Consider the following 24,184-nt stretch of genomic DNA (forward strand, 5'->3'; position numbering starts at 1 on the left):
CCAATTGATTTGTTTGCTCGCACTGGAGTGTGAGCACCCAGAGGGCCAGGACGCGTTCTGTCCACCTGTGGGGTCCCAGAAAGGACTGCGTGCTTAGGAAGCGTTTGTGGAACAAATGAGCAAAGTTGTGACATAACATGCGCCACGCCCTCTATGAGGGCAGAAGGGACAAAGAGAAGTCATCCCACGGTGACTAGGGATCCTGGATCCCCACCACCCAACACAGGGCCCAGCCCAGAGCGAGTGCCTAATAAGCAGTGAACTTTCATCATGACTCCTACTGCTGCTGAGAGACTGTTGAATAAAGGAATGGAGAAACAACTGGACCAGCTGGTGCTGGGAGCTCCAGGCTCCAGGCAGGGTCCCCGCTGGGGCTCCAGGGCCCGTACTGATAAGACCAGAGGGCCTTGCTCCCAGTGCTTCGGGAGACCTGGGCGTTCAGTATGTCCCCAGAACAGCCACAGCGTTGGGCCCGGAAGCAGGCATTCAGCACGGAAACACCCGGGAATAATGGGTGAGTCTCGGGGAACAGAACAGGGGAGCCTCACAACAGGCAGAGGAGATTTCAGGCCAGAAGAGACAGCAGGGACTGAAGTCTTCTGAGGGGCACAGTCGCAAAGCCTCGGCTCAGCTCCTCGTCTGTGCTCATGGAGCACATGGACCCTGGGCTTCTCCACCATCAAAATCATTCATTCCCTCTCACACGTGTCCCTCACCCACTCTGCCTGGCAAGTCTGAGTCCTTGATGCTTAAATGGATGACTGAATGAATGAATGAGTGAATGGTCAAGGCAAGAATGAAGCACGCCCCAGGAAGCTCCACGCGGAGGAAGCCCAGAGGAGCCTGCTGGACAAGGGAGACTGTGCCCCCCACCTCCTTGGCTGGAAGTCTCTAGAGGCCACGGCCAAGGCCACGGCCACGGCTAGTCCAGACCAGTGCGGGGGTGGGGGGGCAGTTCATGATCCAAGTGCTATTCCTCCGCGGGGCAGATGAATGAAGTAGGTTCACTGTGCTTGAAAGATAAATCACCAGGAGCCTGCCTGGACAGGACGACAGCATACCCCCAAATGTCCCCCCTCAGTGGCAGGAAGAGGACTGGGCCCTGCCTCATGGGGCAACAGGCTCCCGGGGAATCCCAGGGGAGTGGTCACAGGAGCTGCTGACCAAAGAGCCTGGGTGTTCACACGCACACACAGAGCACGTATGCGCAGGCATGGACACGCATGTGAGGATATACACACAGACTTGCAAACATCCTACATACCTCGCCCCAACTCACCACCAACACGCAAGACCCTCACACACACCCACAACCCCTACACACAGCAACCCACTTGCTCCCTGTAACACAGACACGTAAGTGCGACACCCCCAGAGAATTGGAGACATCCTCATGGACCACGAGTTCACGGAGCATCCCCAGTAACACACACGCTTTCAGTCCTCTCCCTGGAACCCTGACAGCCGTCACACCCATCGCTCCCCAATGCACCCACGGATGCACAAGCAGCTTATGGCACAAGGGTGTGCACTGACCCTTGTGGACACACATGTAGACTCATAGGTATACACAAGCACATTCACAGTCGGGCGTGCACACACACAGGTTCACCAGCACCAACACTCACTAAGGCACATGTATACCCATATGCCCCCACCCAAAGATGGCCCTTTGGGCCTTGCATGTGAGACCAGGGATGCCCAGGGTCTGCAGGAGCAGGCACCCAGGTCAGGCTGTGGAACACAGCACGGGGAGAACAGGCGAGGACTCTCACTCCGTCTACCTCCTCCTGCCCCCCATCCGCACCTCAACACCTCCTCTGGGTCCATCTCCCTCTTGCTATCCCCCAAAGACCCCATCCTCCTCTGCAGGTTCAGCCCCCGCTAGGAGACGTGATCACAGAAAACTAGAACTTGGCATTCAAAGCACCTCCTCTGCATAAGCGCCTTCCCCGGGGCCCAGCCCAGGAGAGCCAAAGCTGAACCCTGGCACCTAAGCCAGGGCTGCCTTCCCCAGTGTGGCCCGAGCAACCCCAGAGGGTCCCGGGGCAGGAAGAGAACATGCTTGAGGATGTGGAGAGGGAAAGGGAAGAACAGGGGAAAGACAGCCACTGCCGCTGAATTCCCATGATCGTGATCGCAACTCACATTTACTGAGCACCTACTATGAGCCTACTATGTGGAGGCACTATCTCTTCTGAATCCTCACAATGACTCTGCAAGCTCCACTTTAGGGATGGAGAAAGTGGAGTGTCAAGGGGCTAAATCATTTGGTCAAAGCGTAGCGCCGGTGATCAGGAGAGCTGGGACTGGACCCCAGGCAGGCGCCCACCAGAGCCACTGTCTGAGCTGCCGTTCTTGGCTCCACGCCAAGACCACCCCACACAGCCCTGCTCTGGGTGACGGAAAGCTGTCACCTGAACAAGCCCGTGAACCTGGCAGTCTGTTTACCCTGCAGGAAGATGGAGTGTGAAAGCACCCAGTCTACCTCCCCACCCCACCCCACGCCGGACGGGGCACCGTGGTAATCTGGTGAGTCGATGAGGGCCAGGGTCTGCCCACAAGGGGCTGGAATTGGGGTGATATTGTTATTACCCGTAAACAGAGGGGGAGGCGGAAACCTCACCGCTTCGCTCCAGCCAACAGCAGCCTCGGCCCCATGGGAACCCAGTCCTCAGAGAGCTGGTTGCTATGGATACACTCCCGAGGGTCCCAGCCTGCCAGCCCCCAAGCCCCTGTGCAGCCCCCAGAGTCTGCTCTCGTATGCGTGAGCCCTGGGGGAGGGAGGGGTGGGCGAACAGACAGCTGGGCCCCTGCCCCAAGGCGTGCCCAGGCAGGGGGCGAGGCCCCAGAGGCTGTGCCTCCGCGGGGGAGGTACCCGGGCTTTGTCTAGCTCCTTTCTGCAAATGGCCCATCTGCCCAGGCCTCTAGACGTGAGTTCCAGCTCCCTTCTCTCTCACAAGACCAGGAACAGGGAGAGGAAGGCCTTCCAGGCTCCCAGAAAACAAGCCCCCTCGGGTTCGTAGTTCCGCACTCCCACGCACAGCTGTGCATCCTCGGGTACGTGGCTCCACCTTTCTGAGTCTGGGCCGCCTCTGTACCAAAGCCAAGGTCACGGCAAAGGTCCAGGGTGTTGCCATGGAAACAATATAAGAGTGGGTGCCCACACAGTAGGGGTTTTACGAAGTAGTACTTGATACAGGATCCAGCCTTCAATAGCCAAGGGCTCTGGGGACGCTAGAAGCAGCCCCATGGCCAGCAGGAGCCCCAGCGTGGGCAGGGATGGGGCTGGAGCGCACCTGGGAGAAGGGTATGCAGGGGCCCGGCCGTGCCACACTGTCCCACCGCATGAGCACCGGGCTGACCACCCTGGACCCCATCCTTGCAACTAGGATGGGCTCCAGAGGTGCTGGCCGAAGGGCTGGTCAAGAGCTCGGGCTGGGGCACCACCTGGGTTCTAATCCCTTCTCTGCTTCTTTAAACTGCGGGGCTCACAGCAAACTACCTAATTGCTCCTTGCCTCCTTTTCCTCATCTGTAAAGTGAGTGTTGTAAGGATTAAACAGATAGAAAGTGCCTGGATGTGCCTGGTACATCCTTATCCCTCAATAAATGTGAGGTGCGATTATAAACGGGAAAATAACAAGTGATGGTTGCTACGTGCCCAGCACGTCTTTACTCATTTAATCCTCAGGGCAAAACACTGAGGTCAGCAGGGAGACAGTCACAGTATTTGACAACTGAGCAGGAACACGCACCGGCCAACCAGAGCAGAGCCTGGTTAGAAAAGCAGATCGACCCCCCGGTCCCTCCCAGGTGTGCCACCTTTGGACGTAGACACTATTGCAATTGCTATGACTAGTGGTACTATTATTACCCTCTGGCTTTACAGGTGAGGACCGAAGCCCAGAGAGGTCAAATCGTAAGTGGGTACCGGAAGGGGGAGATTTTAACGCAGGCCATCTGACTCCAGGGCCCAAATCCTCCCCAATCCACCCACACTGGCTGGCAGCAAGCTGAGGCTCAGGGGGACAGAGCTGGGCAGCCGTGACCGTACTGTGCTCAGGACCTCTGAAGGGTGACCGCTGGACCCTTACCTAGAAGGCTTTGCTCAGTCATAAGGCCTTAAGAAAGGGGTCCATTTCTGACTCTCCTTGGCTGCCAGACACAGCAGAAATAATGGGCGCTCAGGACAAATTTAATCAACCCATCAATCACCTCTAAAAGGAGCTCTCTGCTACAGACGGGGCTTTGAGGAGAGGCCTCAGGCCCCAGCTGGACACACAGCTCTATCCTCAGTCAGACGTTTCCCTCTGCAGCTGGGTGATCTTGGTCAGGGCCTCTGGCTCGCTGGCCTCTGTGGGGAGCTGGCCAGGAGACCCCTTCGGGGCCCCCACTGCAGATTCTCCCTTCAGCCTCTCCCGCCATCCTTCTCTCTCACTCTCTCCCCCCCTCAAAATCCCAGAGTTCCGGGCCCCAGTTCTGATCCCACAGTGAAACACCCTCAGCAGACATCCCTGTCTTCCAGCAGGAACCTGTGGCAGGTGGCCCTTGCCCACATCCTGCCCCCCTGCCAGTGGTACCAGCAGTGGCCCTCCAGGGAAAGATACCCCCGAGATCTGCTTGGCATCGCCTCGGTCTGGAAACAGACAACACAGACTTGATGGGAGCCCCCGGGCCCGTTCTGACACCTGAGGGTCATGCAGCCTCCAGGCCCACCGGCAGGTGCCCCTTGGTCACCATTCCCAGGGCCCATGTGGACCCTCCAGTAGCTCAGACTTCCCCTGCCTCATCAAAACCCACTGGTTATGGGCCTGCGGCTCCCCCCTGACCTGGTAGCCCCCAAGGCAGGGACCGCTTCTGACTCTCCTTAGCTGCCAGGCACCCCCAAAATAAAGGGTGCACAGGACAGTTTTGATCAATCATCAGTCAGTCATTAACGACAACAGTAACTGGAAACACTCCTAGGGCCTTCCACGTACCAGCGACTGCACTGACTACAGTGACGCCGTTGATGGTACCAGCATCAGCTGGTGATAACTGCTAGCGTGACTGGGCCCTAAGTGCCAGGTTCCAGGCCCTTTATGTGTACATTATCTCCATAAATTGTCAAAGGATTCCTAAATCTAAAGCCTAAAGAACAGAGTCACTTGCCCAAGAAGACCCAATAAGTGTGTGAATAAGTCCACTCCGCGATCAATGACCAAGACGACCACGAACCCTGAGGAAGCGCTCACCGCATCAGCCTTTTATCTACATTACGCCACGGGCCCCTCATAACGATTCTGTGAAGTCGAGACAATTATTATTCCCATTTTACAGACGAGCCCTTGGCAAATGAGGCCCAGGAAGGTAAATGCCATGTCACACAGGAAGGGGCATGGTGACACTGGGGTTTGAACTCAGAGCCTACTGCGATCAGACGTGCTTAACCGCTGTACAACGGCGCTGCTTCTCTGGGCTACTAGAGGGAACGCCACCGGGCAACACAGAGCTCAGCACGGGGGCTCCTCTGGGCATGAGCGGAGCCCCAAGGAGCAAGGTCCAGGCTCGGGCGGGCTGCACTTACCCGGGGCACTGGCGACGTCTGGGCGCCTTTCCGGGGCCCACTGGTCTCTGGAGTGAGGTCACGGTGGTCCACCTGCATGTGGCTCTCCAGGTCCTCGGCACTCTCGAACTTGACGCTGCACTCGGGGCAGCGGAGGCCGGCGCAGGGCCGGTCGGCAGGCTCGGGCGGGGCCAGGCCACCCACCTGTCCGTTGGAGCTGCGGGCCATGCAGCCGGCGCAGAGGCCATAGGGGAGCCCGTTGACGTCGAGCTTCACCAGGTCCTGCTTGCTGCGAAACTCTTTGAGGCACAGGGCACACTTGTACAGCTTCTGCAGCCCCTGGCCGTTGGGGGAGGACGCAGCCGAGCTGCCCGCCAGCTTCTGCATGTGGAAGGTGCCATGGATCTTGAGCTCGAGCGTGGAGGTGACCGTCTGCATGCAGACCACACAGCGGAAGCCTGTGAGGGAGTTGCGCAGGTCGGGGTGCATCTGGCAGTGCTCGATGAACTCCTCCTCGCTCTGCAGGGGCATCTTGCAGATGCGGCAGGTGCCCGTGTCCAGGCTCTTGCTGTGGGTCACCTTGTGCTCAGTGAGCGTCAGCAGCGAGGGGAAGCGCTCGCCACAGATGGGGCACATGTAGTGCTTGGCGGGGCCCCGGTGCGTCTGCAGGTGCTCCCGGAGGCCATTCTCCGAGAAGAAAGTCCGTGAGCACACGTTGCACTTGTGGCTGCCCTTGATGAACTCGGCCTTCTTCCGGGAGCCGTCGTCCTCGCCCGGCCGGATGTTGTGGTCCCGCAGCCTGTGGTTCTGCAGCAGCACCTCCATGGTGTAGGCCGCCCCGCAGATATCGCAGCCGTACATGGGTTCTGACGCGTCCACGTCGTCCTCGCTCGCCTCGTGGCTGTTGGGCGCCTCGGGGTTCTTCAGCAGCATGCCCTGCAGGTCGGCCGGCTCGGCCTTCTTGGCGGTAGCCGGGGGCACCCCGTTGGCCGTGCCGTTCTCGGTGGCCGCGTCAAACACGCAGTGCTTCTCCCGCAGGTGCTTCTCCAGCAGGATGATGGCGTGGAAGGCCTTGCTGCAGAACTTGCAGTTGTACTTCTTGCTGTGCGTGGTGATGTGGCACTGCAGCTCCACCTCGGTGCTGAAGGTCTCCCCGCAGAAGATGCACTTGTGTGCCTTGGCCGGGTTGCCCAGGTGGCTGTGTTTGACGTGCACCTGCAGGTCGGCCTCCTTGCGGAAGTCCCAGTTGCAGGCCGTGCAGCGGTACATCTTCTTCTCGTTGCTGTGCTTCACCGCCAGGTGCACCTGGATGGACACCTTGGAGTCAAAGACCTCCTGACACAGGGTGCAGTGGTAGAGCACGAAGGTGTGCATGTCCAGCAGGTGCTTCTGCAGGTCATCCACCGAGGAGAACTGCTTGTCGCAGCTCTCGCACACGTAGTGGGTCGACGTGGTCATGTAGTGCACCGTCAGGTGCTGCAGGAGGGATTCCTGGGAGTCGAAGTCCTCCTTGCACTGGGGGCACGCCTGCTTGCGCAGCAGCAGCTCCAGGTGCAGCTTCAGGTGGGTCTGGAAGCTCTCGAAGTTGGAGAACTTGAGGTCGCACTGATTACAGGGATACTCGCCGTTGGAGATGGAGTTGGCGCTCACCGAAAGCCGCTGCCGCTTCGGGGATGACACCTCCACGTCAGATGAGACCGGGCTCTGCTCCGCCTTGGACTTCTTGCTGTGGGCCAGCGGGATGTTCTTGTGGTTCTCCTTGATGTGCTTGGTGAGCTTCAGGATGGAGCCGAAGATGGGCGAGTTGGTGCAGTAGGGGCAGGAATAGACCTCCATGAAGGACTGCGCAGGCTGCACGACTGGGGACTCCAGCTTGGCGCTGCCGACGCTGCAGTGGGCCTGCTGGATGTGCTCGGTGAGGGAGGACTCGGTCAGGAATCCCATGGAGCACTGGTTGCAGAAGAAGGCGTTACTGCCGTCGGGCGGGTTGGAGTTGGGGCCGCAGTGGGAGACGCGGATGTGCTCCTGCAGGCTGTTGATGTCGGCAAACATCTCGGGGCAGTAGTTGCAGTGGAAGGCGGAGATGTTACTGAACTGCATCACGGGGTAGGCGTGGTTCTTGTGCAGCTTGCGGACGTGCTCATTGAGGTTGTAGAGGGTGGGCATGGAGTCTAGGCAGATCTGACACGTGTGGCTCTGCTGTGGCTTATCCGCGTGGATGGTCTTCAGGTGGATCTCCAGCACGGCCAGGCTGTTAAAGTCCCGCTTGGAGCAATAGGGGCAGCTGTAGACCACCTTGGACCAGCCCTGCCCGTCATCCCGCATCTTCTTCTGGCCCCGCAGTGGCTTCAGGGTGGAGTCCGGCGTGGAGCCTCGCTCCACGGAGGCGCTGGAGTCTGGAGTGGCGCTGCTCATGGAGGCCACGCTGCCCAGCACGGGGTCGGGGCTGACGCTGTGGTTGCTGGAGTCGGGCTGCCGGTGGCTGTCCAGGTGGCAGTAGACGCCCTCCACCGAGGAGAACTGCTCGGGGCACATGGGGCACTTGTGTTTCTGGTTGGCGTGGGCTTGGTGGATGTGGGCAAGCAGCGCGTTCTCGTCGACGAAGACCTCGGGGCAGTGGATGCACTGCAGGTCGGCCTTCTCGGAGAGCTGGGGGTGGCGGGTGAGCACGTGCTTCTCCAGCTCCTCGGTCTGGCTGAAGGTGTCCTCGCAGTAGTCGCACATGAAGTCGTCCTTCTTGGCCTCCTTCTCCGACTTGGCCAGGTGCTCCTTGTTCTTCTTGTGGGCCTGCATGTGGCTCTGCAGAGAGCTGGTGGAGGAGAAGCCGCGCTTGCACACGGTGCACTTGAAGGGCTTGCTGGAGCTGTGGGTCTTCAGGTGGATCTTCAGGTGGTCGCTGCGGGAGAAGGCCGCCTCGCACTCGTGACAGTGGTACTTCTTGTCGCCCGTGTGCAGCTTGATGTGCCGGTCGCGGCTCCTCTTGTGCTTGAAGAGGCGGCTGCAGTAGGTGCACTTGAACGGCAGCTTGTCGCTGTGGATCTGCTCGTGCCTCTTCAAGTAGCTCAGGCGGATGAAGGACTTGTCGCAGAACTGGCAAGGGTACGGCAGGCCCGTGCCCCCTTCCTCCTCACCCAGGCCCAGGTCACACCCATCTCCGATCATCTGCGTGGGGGACGCAACATCCTTGCTGGAGGGAGACGAGGCCACCCAGGAGAGTTGTGGGTCGTCGTCACCATCTGCAGAGGGAAGGCAGAAGAGAGATTAGAGGCAATTCCCAGGGCCGCGAGAGACAAGGACAGAGCCAGCTTCTTGAAAGCTCGCGGGCTGAGGCTGTGCAGCTGGCCAGCTGCTGCAGGGGGAGTCGGGGAGGGGGGGGAGTCTGGGGGGCCGGAAACAAGTGGACACGCGGGCCTTCCAGTCTGCAGAGAGGGTGGAAGAAGGGTGGCAGGATAAGCAGGGGACGTGCCTCTCCCCTGGGCAACACCTTCCTGGACCTCACTGGATGCAGCACCCAGCCCCCCCAACAGGAGGTGAGGTCTCAGTCACTTCCCTGATGGGGAGTGGGGAGGGGGGGATGCAGCCTGGGAAAAAAGTCACCTGAAATGTCCTCAGAGACCATCAGTCCCATAGGCCCAAAGGAGGTAAGTCCCATCACTTGATCAAGACACAGGGGTTGACTCCCCCTCCAACCCCTAGTCTGTGGGGGAAATCCCACTGGTGCAATGGGACGTAAGCAAAACTCTGCAAGAAAATAAAATGCATTTTAATGAATTCGGCCACACCACATTCCGTGGGGAAGGGGGGACTGATAAAGCTGGAACTGCTGCTGCAGGTACACACAGACATATGAGGCGGAAGTCACAGGCACATGGTGTCAGCCCCGATGAGCACACACGGGCGGTAAACGAGGGGGCACTTGAGAAGGGGCTGCAGGGTTTCCCAGCCAAACCATCCCAAGGGCGGTCGTTTTCTTTGTTCCCCCTCCACCCCTGGATTTGCCCCAAGTTCGCTCAGGACCCTGGGTGATGGCCTGACGGTGTGGTGATCAGAGATGGGGCCAGGACCCAGATAGCCACAGATCTCAGAGCCTAGTGGGCCCTTAAATCCCCTGTGGCGTGTGCGGACGGGGCCTGCACGGACACCCTATGTGGCCCGCCCTCCCCAGGGACAGGGGCCACCCCCGCACTAGGGGTTGGCCATTTCTGGAAAAAAACAAAGGCAAACCGGACACAGCAAATTAAACCAGTGAAGTTTCCCAAGACACGGCGGGGGTTGAACCGAGCCAGCCTGAGCAGGGAGTGAATTCCGTGGCTCAAGTTTCGTGTTGGGTGGATTTAAGACTTAATAATGAATGAAACGGGCCGCGGGCTGCTACGGGCAGGGGAGAGACAAACAAAAGCTCAGACTCCACTGCACTGACCTTGCTCTTCTAACCCCCAAGGAAACAGACCACGGCCCCCGCCTCCCCGGCCCCCAGCCAAGCCAGCTTAGTCTTCGGAAAAGCCTCACAGGTGGAACCCAGAAATTCTTGGCCAGAGGCAGCCCAGACCCTCTAGAAGGGAAAGGCATGGGGACCACATTCCGAGGCTGGGCAGGCACCGGCACACACACCTGCATGCATAAACACACTCACACACACACAGGTCACACGTCACTCCCGCAACTCACATGTGAACTCCAACACACCAACTCACACACATGCAGTCATACACACACGCTTACCCACACACAGTCACATACTCTCACACACACAAACATATCCATTCCCCTGCAATCACTCCCACATGCACACACAAGCTTGAACACACACGCACTCACCGGCAGACACAGACACACACACCGTCACGGAGGCACGGCTCAGACCGGGGGCCCCACACCCCCAAGCTCTTACAGCTGCAACCCCAAGACCTGGAGAGTACAAGCAAGGCCGGCTAAAGGGTCTTTCGGGGTCACTCAGAGCCTGCTCCTAGGGTCCCACGCACCACCCTGGTGCCCGCCGGGGCCTCTGGCCCCGACCGTGTGAAGATCTGCCTGACCCCAGCTGGCACCGCTGGCAGAGCTCTGCCTGGAAGGATGCCACTCTCCAAAGCTCCCGGCCCAGAGTCCTGCATCTCCCAGCAGCCTCCCTGCCTCTGAAGCCCAGTCACCCAACCCAGAGCAGGGTGCCTCCCAAAGTGAGGGCGCCCGCTCCCCCGGGAGCCTCACATTACAGGGCCTTCGGATGGGAAGGACGCGGGGCTGCCAGCTCCTCAGATGAGATGCGGCGGGAGGCGCCCCGGCCCCTGCCGGGTAATTCCCAGCTCTTGCCAGCTGGGCTACGCGGGGCGCAGACAAAGGGACCCAAGGGAGGAGATGGCTGGAGCTGGGGCAGCTGAGGGATGTGCTCGGCCCCCACCCCCTGGCCAGGCTCCACCAGCTTTTTATTATTTTGATGTCTTAGCTCAGACTCACGCAAGCTGCCACAGAGCCCTTCCTGTGTACCTCTGCTAAGGGCTGTTCTAACCACGAAGGAGGCGGGAACCAGGGCCCCTCCCACTGTACAGATGAGGAAACTGAGGCACAACCACAGTGACGTCCCCCAGGGAAGGACAGCACCAGGCCTGTCCACAGTCAGGCCCCTTGACACAGGTCAGTCGTACAGGACTACACCTGAGTAGGTGAGACCAGGAGACGGACCCCCGTGTCAAGCTCCCATGCAGTCAGGGGCTGCCTCTCCTTTGAGCCCTGACAGGACCACCAGAATGGCCCATCGTCTGCATTGCAGGGAGGGGCCCCCGAGGCCCGGGAGGTACAGAGGCTGGCTGGAGCTCGCAGGGCCGACAAATGGAAGACAGGCCAGTTCATGGGTCGGGGGGTCGGGGGGGGGGGGCAAGGAAGATGCCTTGCCAGAAACACCAAGCCCGGACACGTCTTTCATTCACGTTGTCTGAGGATGAGAGCAGACACGTGCACGTGAACCCTGCTCCTCCATTCATCTGTCCACCCCACAAGCGTTCCTCTAAACACTCAGAGTCAGCTCACACATCTGCAAACAGGGACGTGTTGTGAGGGGTGGATGAGAACACGTAATGTGAAGAAGCACTCTTATTCCATTTACATGAACTGTCCAGACCAGGCACATCTGTAGAGACAGAAAGCAGATTAGTGATTGCCTGAGGCCAGAGGAGGGAGCAGGGATTGACTGCAAATGGGCAAGAGGCATCCTTCTGAGATCATGGAAATGCCTGAAAGCTGGATGGCGGGGAGGACTGCACAGCTCTGTGAATTTACTTAAAAGTCACTGAATTGCTCACTTAAAACAAATGAATGCTATGATATGCAAATTATACTTCAATAAAACTGACAGACAAAATCACTATTTGGCCAGTAATAATAATTAGCACAAACGAGTACCACTAGTGCTAATAAAATTAGCAGCTACATCTAGTGAGCACGTCCCGAGTGCCCGCACTGTGCTAAGTGCTTCTATTACCACAATGAATCTCTTTTCATCCTCCCATTGGTAACATCCCATTTTTGAGATGAGGAAGCTGAGGCTCGGCGAGGTGAGTAACTTGCCCTGAGTCACACAGCCGGATGCCCCAGTTGTGTTTGACCAGGATTGTGGGGTCTACTCTCACCCTGCTCCACCTGCAACGCCACCCAGTCTTTGAGAAGAAGAAGCAACCTGCCCCAGCACCACAGTCCCCGAGGTTCATTGCGGGGCTGCCTGGCTGGCTTTATTTTTCTGCAAACAAGTCTCAAAACTAAAGCAAAGCACATTATTCTGGGAACAACAAACTGAGCAACTGCTGAGATTATAATCATCTGAATTGAAACGAAAATAAGGCTCCTTAAACTGAAAAGATCCAGTCAGGGGAAATGGGCATGTTGACAAATAAAGACCCAACTCAGATTGCCCTGTTTAAAGCCTTTTACCTTAACAACGTTTAACCTTGACTGCTGCCGCCCCATCCCCTCCAAATGCATTTTGTTTGGGGGGCACTTAGCTTACTCTTCTAGGAGCAGACTGGAGAGACGACTGGGGCCAGCACACTCAGGATGGATGGGCAGGGAGGTCGGCAGATGAAGGGGGGGTCCTTTTCTTACAGCGGCAACACTCCCCTCATGCTGACTGTTAGACGCCACGGTGCAGCCGGTGCAGCACACACCCTCAGGCAGATGTGCAGAAAGGGAAGGGGTGCAGAAACAGGATGAAGGCAACCCCAAGGTCCCCTTCAACTTGAATGTTTCAGAACTCAGGGAGAAGGTAGTTTCAAGGAAAGTCCAGCTCGACCAACCACCTTTTCATGTCCAAGTGAATGCTTTGATAGAGTCTACTATGTGCCGGGCACTCTTTTAAAAGCTTTACATGTGTTAACTCATTCAGTCCTCTCAACAGCCCAATGAGATAGGCACTATTATTATTATTTAATATTTCCCTGATCAGGTGAGAAAACTCAGGCACAGAGAGGCTGAGTAACTTGCCTAAAGCCACACAGCTTGCAGGCAGGAGAGCCAGGATTCAAACCCAGTTAGTTGGTTCTGAGTCGGTGCTTTCACCCACCATGCTACCCTGCCTCTCTCCTTTGGGAGGGGGCACTGTCACATGAGAATATCAAGAGGGAAACCCAGTGACTAATGTCAGATCCTTGGCCTCCCCCTCCCGCTAGAATGAGTACAAAGAAATATAACAAAATAAATAGAAAAATCACTTTCAAAAAGGAAATTAAAGTCATTTAAAAAGGATTAATCCTAGGGCTTCCCTGGTGGCGCAGTGGTTGAGAGTCCGCCTGCCAATGCAGGGGACACGGGTTCATGCCCTGGTCTGGGAAGATCCCACGTGCCGCGGAGCGGCTGGGCCCGTGAGCCATGGCCGCTGAGCCTGCGCGTCCGGAGCCTGTGCTCCGCAATGGGAGAGGTCACAACAGTGAGAGGCCCGCGTACCGCAAAAAAAAAACAAAAAAACAAAGGACTAATCCTGAAAAAAGGCCTGATAGGAAATGGGTTATATGGGGCTTTTGCAGTCTGCTGCAGGAAAAGAATGAAAATAAGCATAAAAGAGGGGAGGAATTTCGATAAAAACTCAATTATGTAGAAAAAAGAACATTAACTGGGCTTCGGGACACATCAGCGGCAGAAAGAGTCAGGTGGACCCCAAGCTCACATGGCCACACTTGGTGAATTCCACAGGCTGAGGCCACAGCCATGACAACGTGGCCTCAGACACACCTTGTCTGGGCAGAGCAGAGTGGCCGCCACCCAGGATGGCTGGGACCCTCAGCTCCACGCCCCTCCAGTCACAGAGAATCAAGGTCGGGGCTGCCGAGGAAGTACCTGGATGCAGGAGAGAGAGTAGCTAGCCCACAGGCCCAGAGGAGTGAGCGGAAAGGGGGACCTTCCTGTAGCGAGGGGCACAGGCTGAGGAGGGAGGGAGCCCTCTGTCACTGAAGTTGTGCTAGAGGAATAAACGGCTCTGAAAAGAACAGTGAGGGGGAAGGTGTAAACAGCCAATGCCCAGGCAGCTCCAGGTTTCTAGGACATCCCTGGGATGGGCAGGTCCATTCAAGTGAATAAAAATGACCACAAGCCTCCAGAGGGGACAGAAGCTGAGCGGTCCCAGGAGTGAAGTTTCCAAGTCCACAAGTGCCCCCAGTGTGGGGTACTGTGCACTCGAGTGCACCCCACCTGGGCGCTGCCCCATGGATAGCCCAGACCGTGCACAGCAGGCAGACTTGGGACAACCAAGGGGCCTGGGGGAGACACGCCAGGGCAGAGGAAAGAGCACTGGACAGAGAGTCCAGCAGGAGACCTGGCCCTCGGCTGCCTCCACGTAATATGGGAAGTTGGAATTTGAGCCTCAAGAGTGCCCTGTGGATGAATATAAAAGTCATTTTGGACAATATTCCAATCATCCAGATTGTTTCCATAATAGCCACAAAAAGGCTCGACGATTCCTCACGAAGCCCCAGAAGGTCTCCTTGCTATTCACCCAATTCCATGGGAAAATGAAAATTGCTATGGAGGCAAGTTCCGTCCCCACAAGACAAAGCCCTACGGTGCTCCAGGTAGAGCCTCCCCTCTGTCCCCATTGGGAATTCCAGGAATGGGAATAACTGTGGCCCGACCCCAGACTCAGGAACCATCTACGCCAATCCCGCTTGATATAGAGGAAGAAGCTGAGGCCCAGAGAGAGAAGAAAACTTCCAGGGACAGTAAATTGTTAGTGGTCACCTCGAATACTGTGTTCAGGAGGATTCTGAGGCCCTATCTGGGCTCAGAAGAAATGAGTGCTGAAATCAATTGCTAATGTCTGCCACGAGCAGAGGAGTGCACAAGTGGAATGTTCAAAGAGCGGGGAGCAAATTGGAGGAGGAGGTCTCCTGATTCCCAGTGCTAGAGAAGAAGCTTTTAACATCAGGTTTTCTCTTTCAAGAAGGGAACTGTGCATCCCCTCTGAAAAGGAGGCTTTAGGGCAGGATCACCAAAATCCTGTTGTTCAAGCAGAGACAACAGCATTTGACAGGTACTGTGGAGCTGTGTTGTAGTCTAGAGAGGGGTCTCCAGCCAGGGATAAGGGTCAGCAGGTCCAACTCTGCTGATGGTGAGGTCCACCCAAAGTGGGCACAAAGCAGCCCGGGCATCCTGGGAGGGCAGATCAATGCTCCCCAGAGCCCGAGGTGACAAAAGCTGCAAGACATGAATGTGCTTCAGGACACACCACTGACTGCACTTCCCACAGAGGCAGCCAGAACCAGACAGGTGGCTTCCAGACATGAAACGATGCAAATCCAGCTGGAGCAACATCTGGGTGAATTGCTAATCTCTTCTTAGGAAACTTCAAATCTCTACCCATCTGTCTCCCTGCGCTCCCTGTAAACCTGGTGCAGCAGAGGGATCTGTGGGGAGCCTGGATCTGTGACGAACTCGGTCCCAGAGGCCACTCTGTTGCTGGGAGGGTGGGAGTGCTTCTGCCTCTGTGACATGGCTGGACTGGGCAATCTCTGAGGCCTTTTCCTGGGGCTGCTTCCAGTAAACTGTGGTGTGAGCTTCCTGAGAGGCCCAGCACAGTTAACCCCTGGACCAGAGTGGGGTCCTGGATCCCACAGTATGAAGGCCCAGTAGGAGACAGAGGCTGCCAGGCCAGAGCTCCCGGCTGGGTGGGGCATCCTCACTGTCTCCATGCCTACCAGGGACTCATCCAGACTCAAACTAGGCCCGGGGGGGGCCCACCGACGAGAAGGCGACAAGAGTGCCTGCCCTGGTCCTTACCTCCTACCAGGTGACAAAGCTGGCCATCCATCCCAGAATACTCCGCAACTCAGTTATATGCACACATGTAGGATCGGTGCAAGGGGGAGGGGAGGCAAGAGGAGGTTGACGGGCCATCACTCATCTTATTTAACACAGACGGGGAAACAGAGACCACATAGCAGGAGCAGACAGATCCAGAACTAAACTCATAAAAACCACAGTAGTTACTACTTATGGAACATTTTCTATAAACCAGATCCTTTGCCAGCATTTTCTCGTTTGATTCTCACAATATCGCTATGAGGTAGGTGCTATTACATCCCCTTCTTTCTAACCGTGCAAACCGAGGCTCCAAGAAGGAAAGCAACTTTCTGAGCACATGGAGTTAGCAAGTGGCAAATGTACCACTACCCCCACCCCAAATCCACTCACTAACCATTAGACTACACTGCCTCTCCAGGCCCTGAGTGCCGGTTCAGGGCCTGCCCCACCGCAGAAGCTGCTCAGTGCCAACCCCTACAACTCAAGGACAGCCAAGAAGAGGTCCTCATACGTTAGAACCCCACCCGCCACAAAGACAAAGGCATGTCCCAAAGTGGGCAGAGTCGGTGGCTGGCTTTACCAGGCTGGATTACCCGAGGCTGGCTCTGATGCCAAGCACCAATGAATGTAGCTGGTCTCTTGCCTCACCTGGTGGCAGGCAGAGCAGGATGTTTAAATAATCTGTGCAGAGCTTGTGGTAGGCAAGGTAATGCCCCCCCCCACAACAAGACGTTCATATCTTAATCCCCAGAACCCAGGAATATGTTACATTACGTGGCAGAGGTGAATTAAGGTTGCAGATAGAATTAAGGATGCCAATTAGATGACCTTCGGATAAAGAGATTATACTAAATTACCTGGGAGAGCCCAATGTAATCACAAAGGTCCTTAATGCAGACAAGGGAGGCAAAAGAGGAAGTCAGAGTGATACAATTGCTGGCTTCGAAGATGGAAGGGGGCCACAAGCCAAGGAATGTGGGCAGACTCTAAAAATGGGAAAGGCATGAAAACAGATTCTCTCCAGAGCCTTCAGAAAGGAACACAGCCCTGCGGTTTTAGCCCAGTGAGGTCCATGTCAGACTTCTGATTTACAGAACTATGATAGAATAATTTGTTCTTGTTTTAAGCCGGTTAAGTCCATGATAATTTGTTACAGCAGCAATAGGAAACGAATACAGATATCGGTACGAGGAGAGGGGTGATGTTATTACAAATACCTGAAAAGTGCGGAAGTGGCTTTGGAACTGGGCAGTGGGCAGTGACTAGAAGAGTTTTCAAGAGTGTGGTAGAAAAAGCCTATATTACCTTTAAAAGATTATTCATAGAAAAACTGACTCTGTTAGTGAAGACTCAAAAGGAAGTAAGGAGTACATTTGAGAAAACCTAAGTCACCACAAAAAATACCTAAATCATCATAAACAAACGGATAAGAGAAACATGAACATTAAAGGCACTGATGGCGAGGACTTAGAAGATGAGGAACTTGATATTGGAAACTGGAAGAAAGGGATACTTGTTATACAGTGCCAGGAAGCTTTAGGGAATCATGTCCCACAGTTATGTGGAAAACAGGACTAGTGATAGATAAAAATGGATATTTAGCTGAGGGGATTTCCAAGCAACATATTGAAGGTATGGCCTGTTTTCTTCTTGCTGCTTGTAGTGGAGAGGAAAGAGATGGATTGAGAGAAGAACTGTTAAGCAAAAAGAACCAGGAATTGATGATTTTGGAAATTCTCAGCCTAACCAAATTGCAAAAGACATTATAATTGAGAGATTCACTATCAGCAAATCACACTCTAGGGAAAAGACTGAGAGTGTGACTATACATTTTGCTAATATCTCAGAAGAATCAAAAGGTTGGAACACTCAGTCACACAAAAGACTCTTTGAAGATATTAAGAATGTGACTCACATATCCTCTATGTCAAACCAGAGAGCATCTAGAAATTTGGGGGCATTGCCCTGGAGCCATCCCAGAAGAAGCCAAAAGTAGAGATCAGATTATCTAGAAAAAAATCTATGTAGGGACCTCTTGTCTAATGGTGTAGATCCCCCATGACATACACAGGAGACCCACAAGCTTCTTGAAAAGTTTATACCAGCAGAAACACTGCCAGCTTGGACCAAAAAGGAGATGGAAGACGGCTGAGGAACCACCCCCCAAATTCTACAGGCAGGAAACAGGCTAATAAAATTACTCAGCTGCAAACATGTGATAATTTCCATTTAAAAAAGGAAAAAAAAAGAGATAGTTCAGAGGGCAAAGCCAGAGAGTAGAACATTGAGCCCAGAGGGTGGTACCATGAGCCACAGTGGATGAGATCACTACTGGACTAGGTTCAGATTCTGGCACTGAATAAGCATAGGGATGTATGTAGAGGCAAGTACACCCATCCCCTCTTGTTTTTTCATTTTCCCAACTCTTGAGAGCGGGAATCTGATGAATTGGTCTCTAAGAGGCTTTGTAGCTCTAAGAGTCTGTGATCAACTAATGATGGCTTCCCTGGGTACAGGAATGAGGAATGCCAGATAGTAGGTATCCCAGCTTCCGCTGGATATCTCCCGGTTTGTGTTCTTTCCCTCGGCGCATATTTGTTGAGTCTGCTCTATATGCCTGGACCTCTGAGGGTTGCAGAAGGTACCTAGCATGCTTAGGTTTCTCTGCTCTTGTCTGCCCAACCTCTGTCAATTAGTTACCGTCTCAAGTTTCAACTCTAAACCAATGCTTTGCCACTTTGAAGCACTTTATTTTTATTATTATTATTTTTTGCAGTACGCGGGCCTCTCACTGTTGTGGCCTTTCCCCTTGCGGAGCACAGGCTCCAGACGCGCAGGCTCAGCGGCCACAGCTCACGGGCCCAGCTGCTCCGTGGCATATGGGATCTTCCTGGACCGGGGCACGAACCCGTGTCCCCTGCATCGGCAGTCGGACTCTCAACCACTGCGCCACCAGGGAAGCCCTTGAAGCACTTTAAAAGAGGGGGGAAAAAACCTTTCATGTAAGCAGTAGTCAGTCGTGCATGTAGATATTTGATTTCCCTAAAGGGACATTTGAGGGTATGGTGTAAAGGCCCAGCCCCTGAGAAATCAAGAGTCCACCCTGAGAAGAAAGGGGAAAAGGCAGCTGGAGGGTCTCTCCTCAGAGGTAGGCCAAGGAGCCTCCTAAAGGATACCAGGAGCTGACATGGCTCCACCTAAAATCTTGAATTAGAATTATGCTTTTAGTAAAAATAACAGCAATTTGTATTCACCCTTCCCTGCTCCAGGGAGCTCAGAGTGCCTTTGCAGCTATGATCTCATCATCACCAGTGAGGCCACAGACAGGGAAAGCAGGGATCATTCTTTCAGTTTGGGAATCAAAATTAAGCAGGTTGGGCGGGGGTGGTGCTCAAGGGTCAACAGGCAGCATGAGGGTGGAGGCTGGCATGCAGAGGTCAGTGGCCCCAAACTGAGAGGAGGAGCTGGCCCTGGTGGGTGAAGGGTGGGGTCCTATTCTTTGACCCACCTCTAAGGGACACTTGGCACATATCCTCGAGGGCCCACAGACCTCCCAACAGACTGAAAGCTATGGCCCGGCATGCCTTTTTCTAGCTGTCTCTAGGGGCTGCTGAAATGCCACCTGACAGCAAACGACTGCCGTCCAGGCCCTTAATAAACCTTCCGGGGAACCAAAACCATCAGCATTATTTTGAAGAGACTCAATCGGTCTCAAGGAGACATCAGCCACTGGGAGACAGCAGAACCATATTTGGAGAGTATGGGCTCGCTTAGACTGAGCTGCCACTCATTGGCTGTGTGACAGTTGTCAAGTCACTGCACCTCTCTGAGCCCCCATTTCCTCAACCATAGGATGGGGATAAAAGGAGTGTCTACCTTACAAAATGGGTAATGTGTATATACTGCTAAGCATTCAATAAATGAAGGAGGTTACTAGTGGAACTTATACTATTTTCATTAATTGTAAATCCCATCAACTGTATGGCATTTAAAATTTTACACAGCATTTTCACCCCCATTATCCCTTTGACGTTGGAGCAGCTCCTCACGGTTGAGGTAGTGGTGGTGGTTGTTATTTCCATATTACAAGCAAGCAGGGTGCCACACACCCAGGGATCCTGGGATGGAACCCAGCATCCCACCCAGCCTGTGTCCCTCTTTCACGCTCAGAGGATCTGGGTTTCCACAGTAAGCTGCGTGGTCAACCCCACGGATGAGGAAACAGAACAGAGAGGTTAGATCAAACCCCGATGTCACAGAGCAGATGGTAAATGGAAAAGCTGGGACTGGACTCCCAGCGGGACTGAGCAGGGGGACACAGATCACCGTGACTGTCCTCTCACCAGATGGTCTGGGGACCTACCCAGTTATCAGTCGTTTTGTAAAAATGCCAACATTTAGACATCAAGAACACTCAACGGTTTTTAAAACATCCACTTCTGAGTTTTCTGGAAGGAGACGGCAAAGACCTGGAGACACAGGACCTGCATTTGGTGCGGCCGTGACAGACCAGAGCTGCAGCTCCCCATTAGAACTGGGTGCTCACTCTCCTGTCTGTCCAGACCCACAGGGCTCCCTTCCTCATTACGAGGTGTCCTGGGCCCCAAAGGCACTCGTGTTTGCTAGGCAGCTGTGTCCAGCAGCTGGACTTAGGAGCCTTAGACTCCCAGCTCCATCAAGTTAATGAACCTCCCCAGTTGCACAGAAGAAGAAACCTGCCTCAGTTTCCTCATCTGTAAAATGGGAATAATAATAATAGTCCCAATTATAGAGTTGCTATGCAGATGAAATAAGTGAATATTTGTAACAGGTTATATATGAGAAATGCTCTGTTAGATAAAAATAGTCACTGGCTACTGGCTCCCAGCTCAACATAAGGTCACAGGGCAGAGAAAGGGAGAGAGAGACAGGCAAGAGAGGCAGGCAATGGCCATGATGGTTTGAATGGGCACGAGACAGTGAGGGGTCCCACCTCCCTGAGTTCTGATTAACAACCAGGAAGGTCTAAGTTAAGGACAAGCAGTTACTTCCCTACAGAAGATGATCTTCTAAGCAAAAGACACTCAACCTGCATAAAGGCCCATCGGGCCCTTGCCATTTACAATCCCAGGACATCAGAGAGGAAAGAAGCCTACAAGAGCCCCCAGCCCAGCCCCCTCATCGTATAGACAGAAAACTCAGGCACCAGCAGCCTCGCTGGCCCTTGGACCCGGGTCTCCAGGCTCACGGTAGAGGGCGTGGGGGATGAGGCCTGACTCCCAGAGCACCCCTGCCCCTCACCCACTAGGCTGCCATCCCAAAGGGCTGCTGGACACCCAGGACAGGAAGGGGACATCTGCCTTTCCCCTTGAAGCCTCTGACCCCACAGAACACACAGCCTGCCCGGCTACTCCATCCCTTAGACAAATTTACTTAGCACTGATACTGAAAATGCAATTGAGCTTGAGTTTTATTGCAGAAATTAAACATACCAGGAAAAAAAAAAAAATAGAGCACTCGTCAACCCACCCGAGAGCTGGCGGTGATCAAACTAGCTAAGGTGGAGTGTCACGATAGGCTCCTGCCAGGGAAGAAGGGCCCCAATATTCCCCCATGAGCCCCAAAGATGGGGCTCTTGTTACTAGCAGAGGGGCTCTGGAAGGCTTTTCCATCAGCCCCCTGGCCGGGCCCCCTGCACTCCCCGACCTCACCCCACCAGCCTCCCACCGTCGCGGCTGCAGAGAGTCTCCGAAGTCACCTCCATGAGCTTTCACGAAATGACACCACCAAGGGCCGGAGCAAAGGGCTCTCTGCTCAACTCGAGAGAAAGCAAGATGCTTTCAGGGTTGAATCACTGTTTTTCTTTCCTCCCTTTGGAGATCGGCAGAGCCCACATTCGGCCGTGTTCGTGGACCTGGGACTGGAAACAGCTGCGCTCTAATTACATGTAAAGTGTACCAAAACATCCTTTTTATCACAGACTGGAAATCTGTTAGCATCTGTCTCTCCTTTGTTTCTTCCACAAGATACAAGCTTGTTTCTACATTTTTCTCACCTGTAGCGGTGATTAAAATTCATTATAAATGAAAGGAGTGAACAGAGAAACAAGTTCCTCTGTGTACCCTTCTAAACTCAAATTAGAAACAGCTGTTTGCTAATTCATGCAGCGATGTTTTGTCGTCCTCTGTGAATCAATAATAACTCACCTTATTGCTGCAGAAATTTTTGGATAATCCATATATTTAATTCGGCGTTGGGTTCTCCAGGCAGGAATGTGGTGGCAGAACATCCCAGCTGCCCTCAGGTGGGCACGAGGGGACTCTGGTTCACTCCCTGGTGACGTCCACGCTGCCCCAGCAAAGAACCCCAAACTCGGAGGCACCCAGCACCTCTACCCTAGACACGGGTCCTGGCAGGACCAGAAGGAAACCCCAAAACAGTCTCCCCATCTCCTCCCCTCCCTGGAACCAGCCAAAAAAAAAAAACCCAACTCTGATTAAAGGCAAACCACACACATCCTCCAGCCACTGGAGGGAACAGCAAAATTAAACCTCTAATTGGTACGCGGAACAATTTAAAACTATTAAGTATAGGTGAAGCTTTTCTGTAAGAAAATACTCCTTTGATTAGGATTAAGTTTATTTGGATAGCATTCTTCCCTTCCCTACGTTATAGCTGCAGATGTCAGAGTTGCAGTCTGGAAGCCCTCGAATTTTCTGAGAAGTGTTCAGGCAACTCCTCAGCAAACTTCGGAGGAAAGAGTATGTAGCATCCAGGGCTGCAACCCCACCTGAAGCTCTGAAAGGGAGAGGATATTCTTTCTCCTTTGTGGGGAGGGAGGTGAGCAACACGTTCAGAGGCCCGTACTGCCACCACGGCACGCCCGGCCTGATCAGCAGGGGCTCTTCCTTCAAGACACTGCCCCCAGGAAGCCTTCCCTGACTCCCTCTGCCACCACTGGTGCCCTTCCCTGATCTTGGGGGCACTGCCACTTTTTACCTTGCACTGTGGCACTTGGCATCACTGTCTATTTTGAGTCCTTGGGGAGCCCCTGTGTCCCCCCTCAGTCTTTCAGGTCTGAAACATAGTCACACTGAGCCACTTTTTGAACCTCAGACTGGTATCACTGCCCACGGCCCAGTCCCACCCTGCAGCCCCCAACCACAGAGCCCCCCGTGAGTGCCAGGCATGGTGCCAAGCTCCTCATAAGCTTTACCTCATTAAATCCCCACCTCCATCCTACGTGGTGCCCACCATCATTTTCCCCGTTTTACAGATCAGACACCTGAAACTCAGAGAGGGCAAGGGCCCCGAGTTTCACAGCAGGTAGTGGAAAGAGCCTGGAATAATCCCTTATTTCTCCAGAAAGCCATCAAACTAAGGAGACAGCAGTCCAGTGCGTCCAAGGGGTCTAGGGCGCTTTCCCTTGGGGGAGGCCCGGACAGCTCCCTCCCGGGCAGGATCAGGGAAGTGTGAGCAGGGAGGTGCCATATGCTGGGAGGCAGGGGCACTCAAATTGTGCTTTGAGGAAGGAGGAGGCTCTCCACTGACCCGCGTCCCCCAAACGTGGGATGTGCACCATCATTAGAACCCATGGTGATTTAGAGGGCAGCCTAACACTGACGCACAAAGTGAGAAAGTTCGTGCCCCTTCAATTCCCTTTTCAGCCGTCAGGCAGAGGAGAAGGACTCCACTTGGTGCCGTGTCCTTAATTTCTCTCTAACGTTCCAAAGAAGAGAGAATAGACCCCAAGGCTCAGGGTTTTCAGAATGCCAAAGCTCTGGCTGGAATAACTTGAACGTGGGCTTTTCTTTGGGTCTGTTTTCAATTTACTTTTAAGGTCACTGCCTACTTAAAGCCAATGATACTGATTTTCCATTGGCAGAATTAAGTAAATAAATTGAAGTACAAAAAGAGGACTTAAAGAAAAATACTAGGTAAATCATAGCACCAGTGATACGGAAATCTCGCAAAAATTATGGCAGAGGGATACAAATGACCAAAGCCTGGGACATCCAGTGTAGAAGTGAGCGTGGAAGTTGGAAATCTCAGGAACAGCAGGCTGAAGTCTGCGTGGTCTCTCCAGGGCTTTGCCCCTGCAATGATTTTCCAGCCCTAGCTCCTCCAGGGAGAAGACGTGAGAGACGGTGCCAGGTAGGGCCTGGGAGCTGAGGCTCAGGAATAGCCGTCTTAGCTAAGAGCCTGCTGCCCCACCCGGCCCCACTCAGCAGCCCTCCACCCCTCAGGCCATGCCCCCCAGTCCCCAGAGACCTGGCTTAGCTCTGCGCTCACAGCAATCAGGGCAGGTGGCAGGGGGAGGTCACAGGCAGGGCATCTAGGCGAGGCCTGAGACAGATTCAGGAGGTCTCAGTGCTCCCTGAGG

General features: G+C 54.4%; 1 protein-coding gene across 1 annotated transcript in view; it reads right to left on the reverse strand.

Moving 5' to 3' along the window:
- The window catches only part of ZNF423 (zinc finger protein 423), a 327,316-nt gene that overhangs the window by 129,576 nt on the left and 173,556 nt on the right, over positions 1-24,184 (reverse strand). Inside the window, exon 4 of the mRNA XM_032611804.1 lies at positions 5,569-8,783. Coding sequence (XP_032467695.1) covers positions 5,569-8,783 — 3,215 coding nt within the window. The remainder of the gene's footprint in view (positions 1-5,568; positions 8,784-24,184) is intronic.

Source organism: Phocoena sinus, chromosome 19 (genome assembly GCF_008692025.1).
Source record: "Phocoena sinus isolate mPhoSin1 chromosome 19, mPhoSin1.pri, whole genome shotgun sequence".
In the NCBI taxonomy this organism is placed as follows: domain Eukaryota; kingdom Metazoa; phylum Chordata; class Mammalia; order Artiodactyla; family Phocoenidae; genus Phocoena; species Phocoena sinus.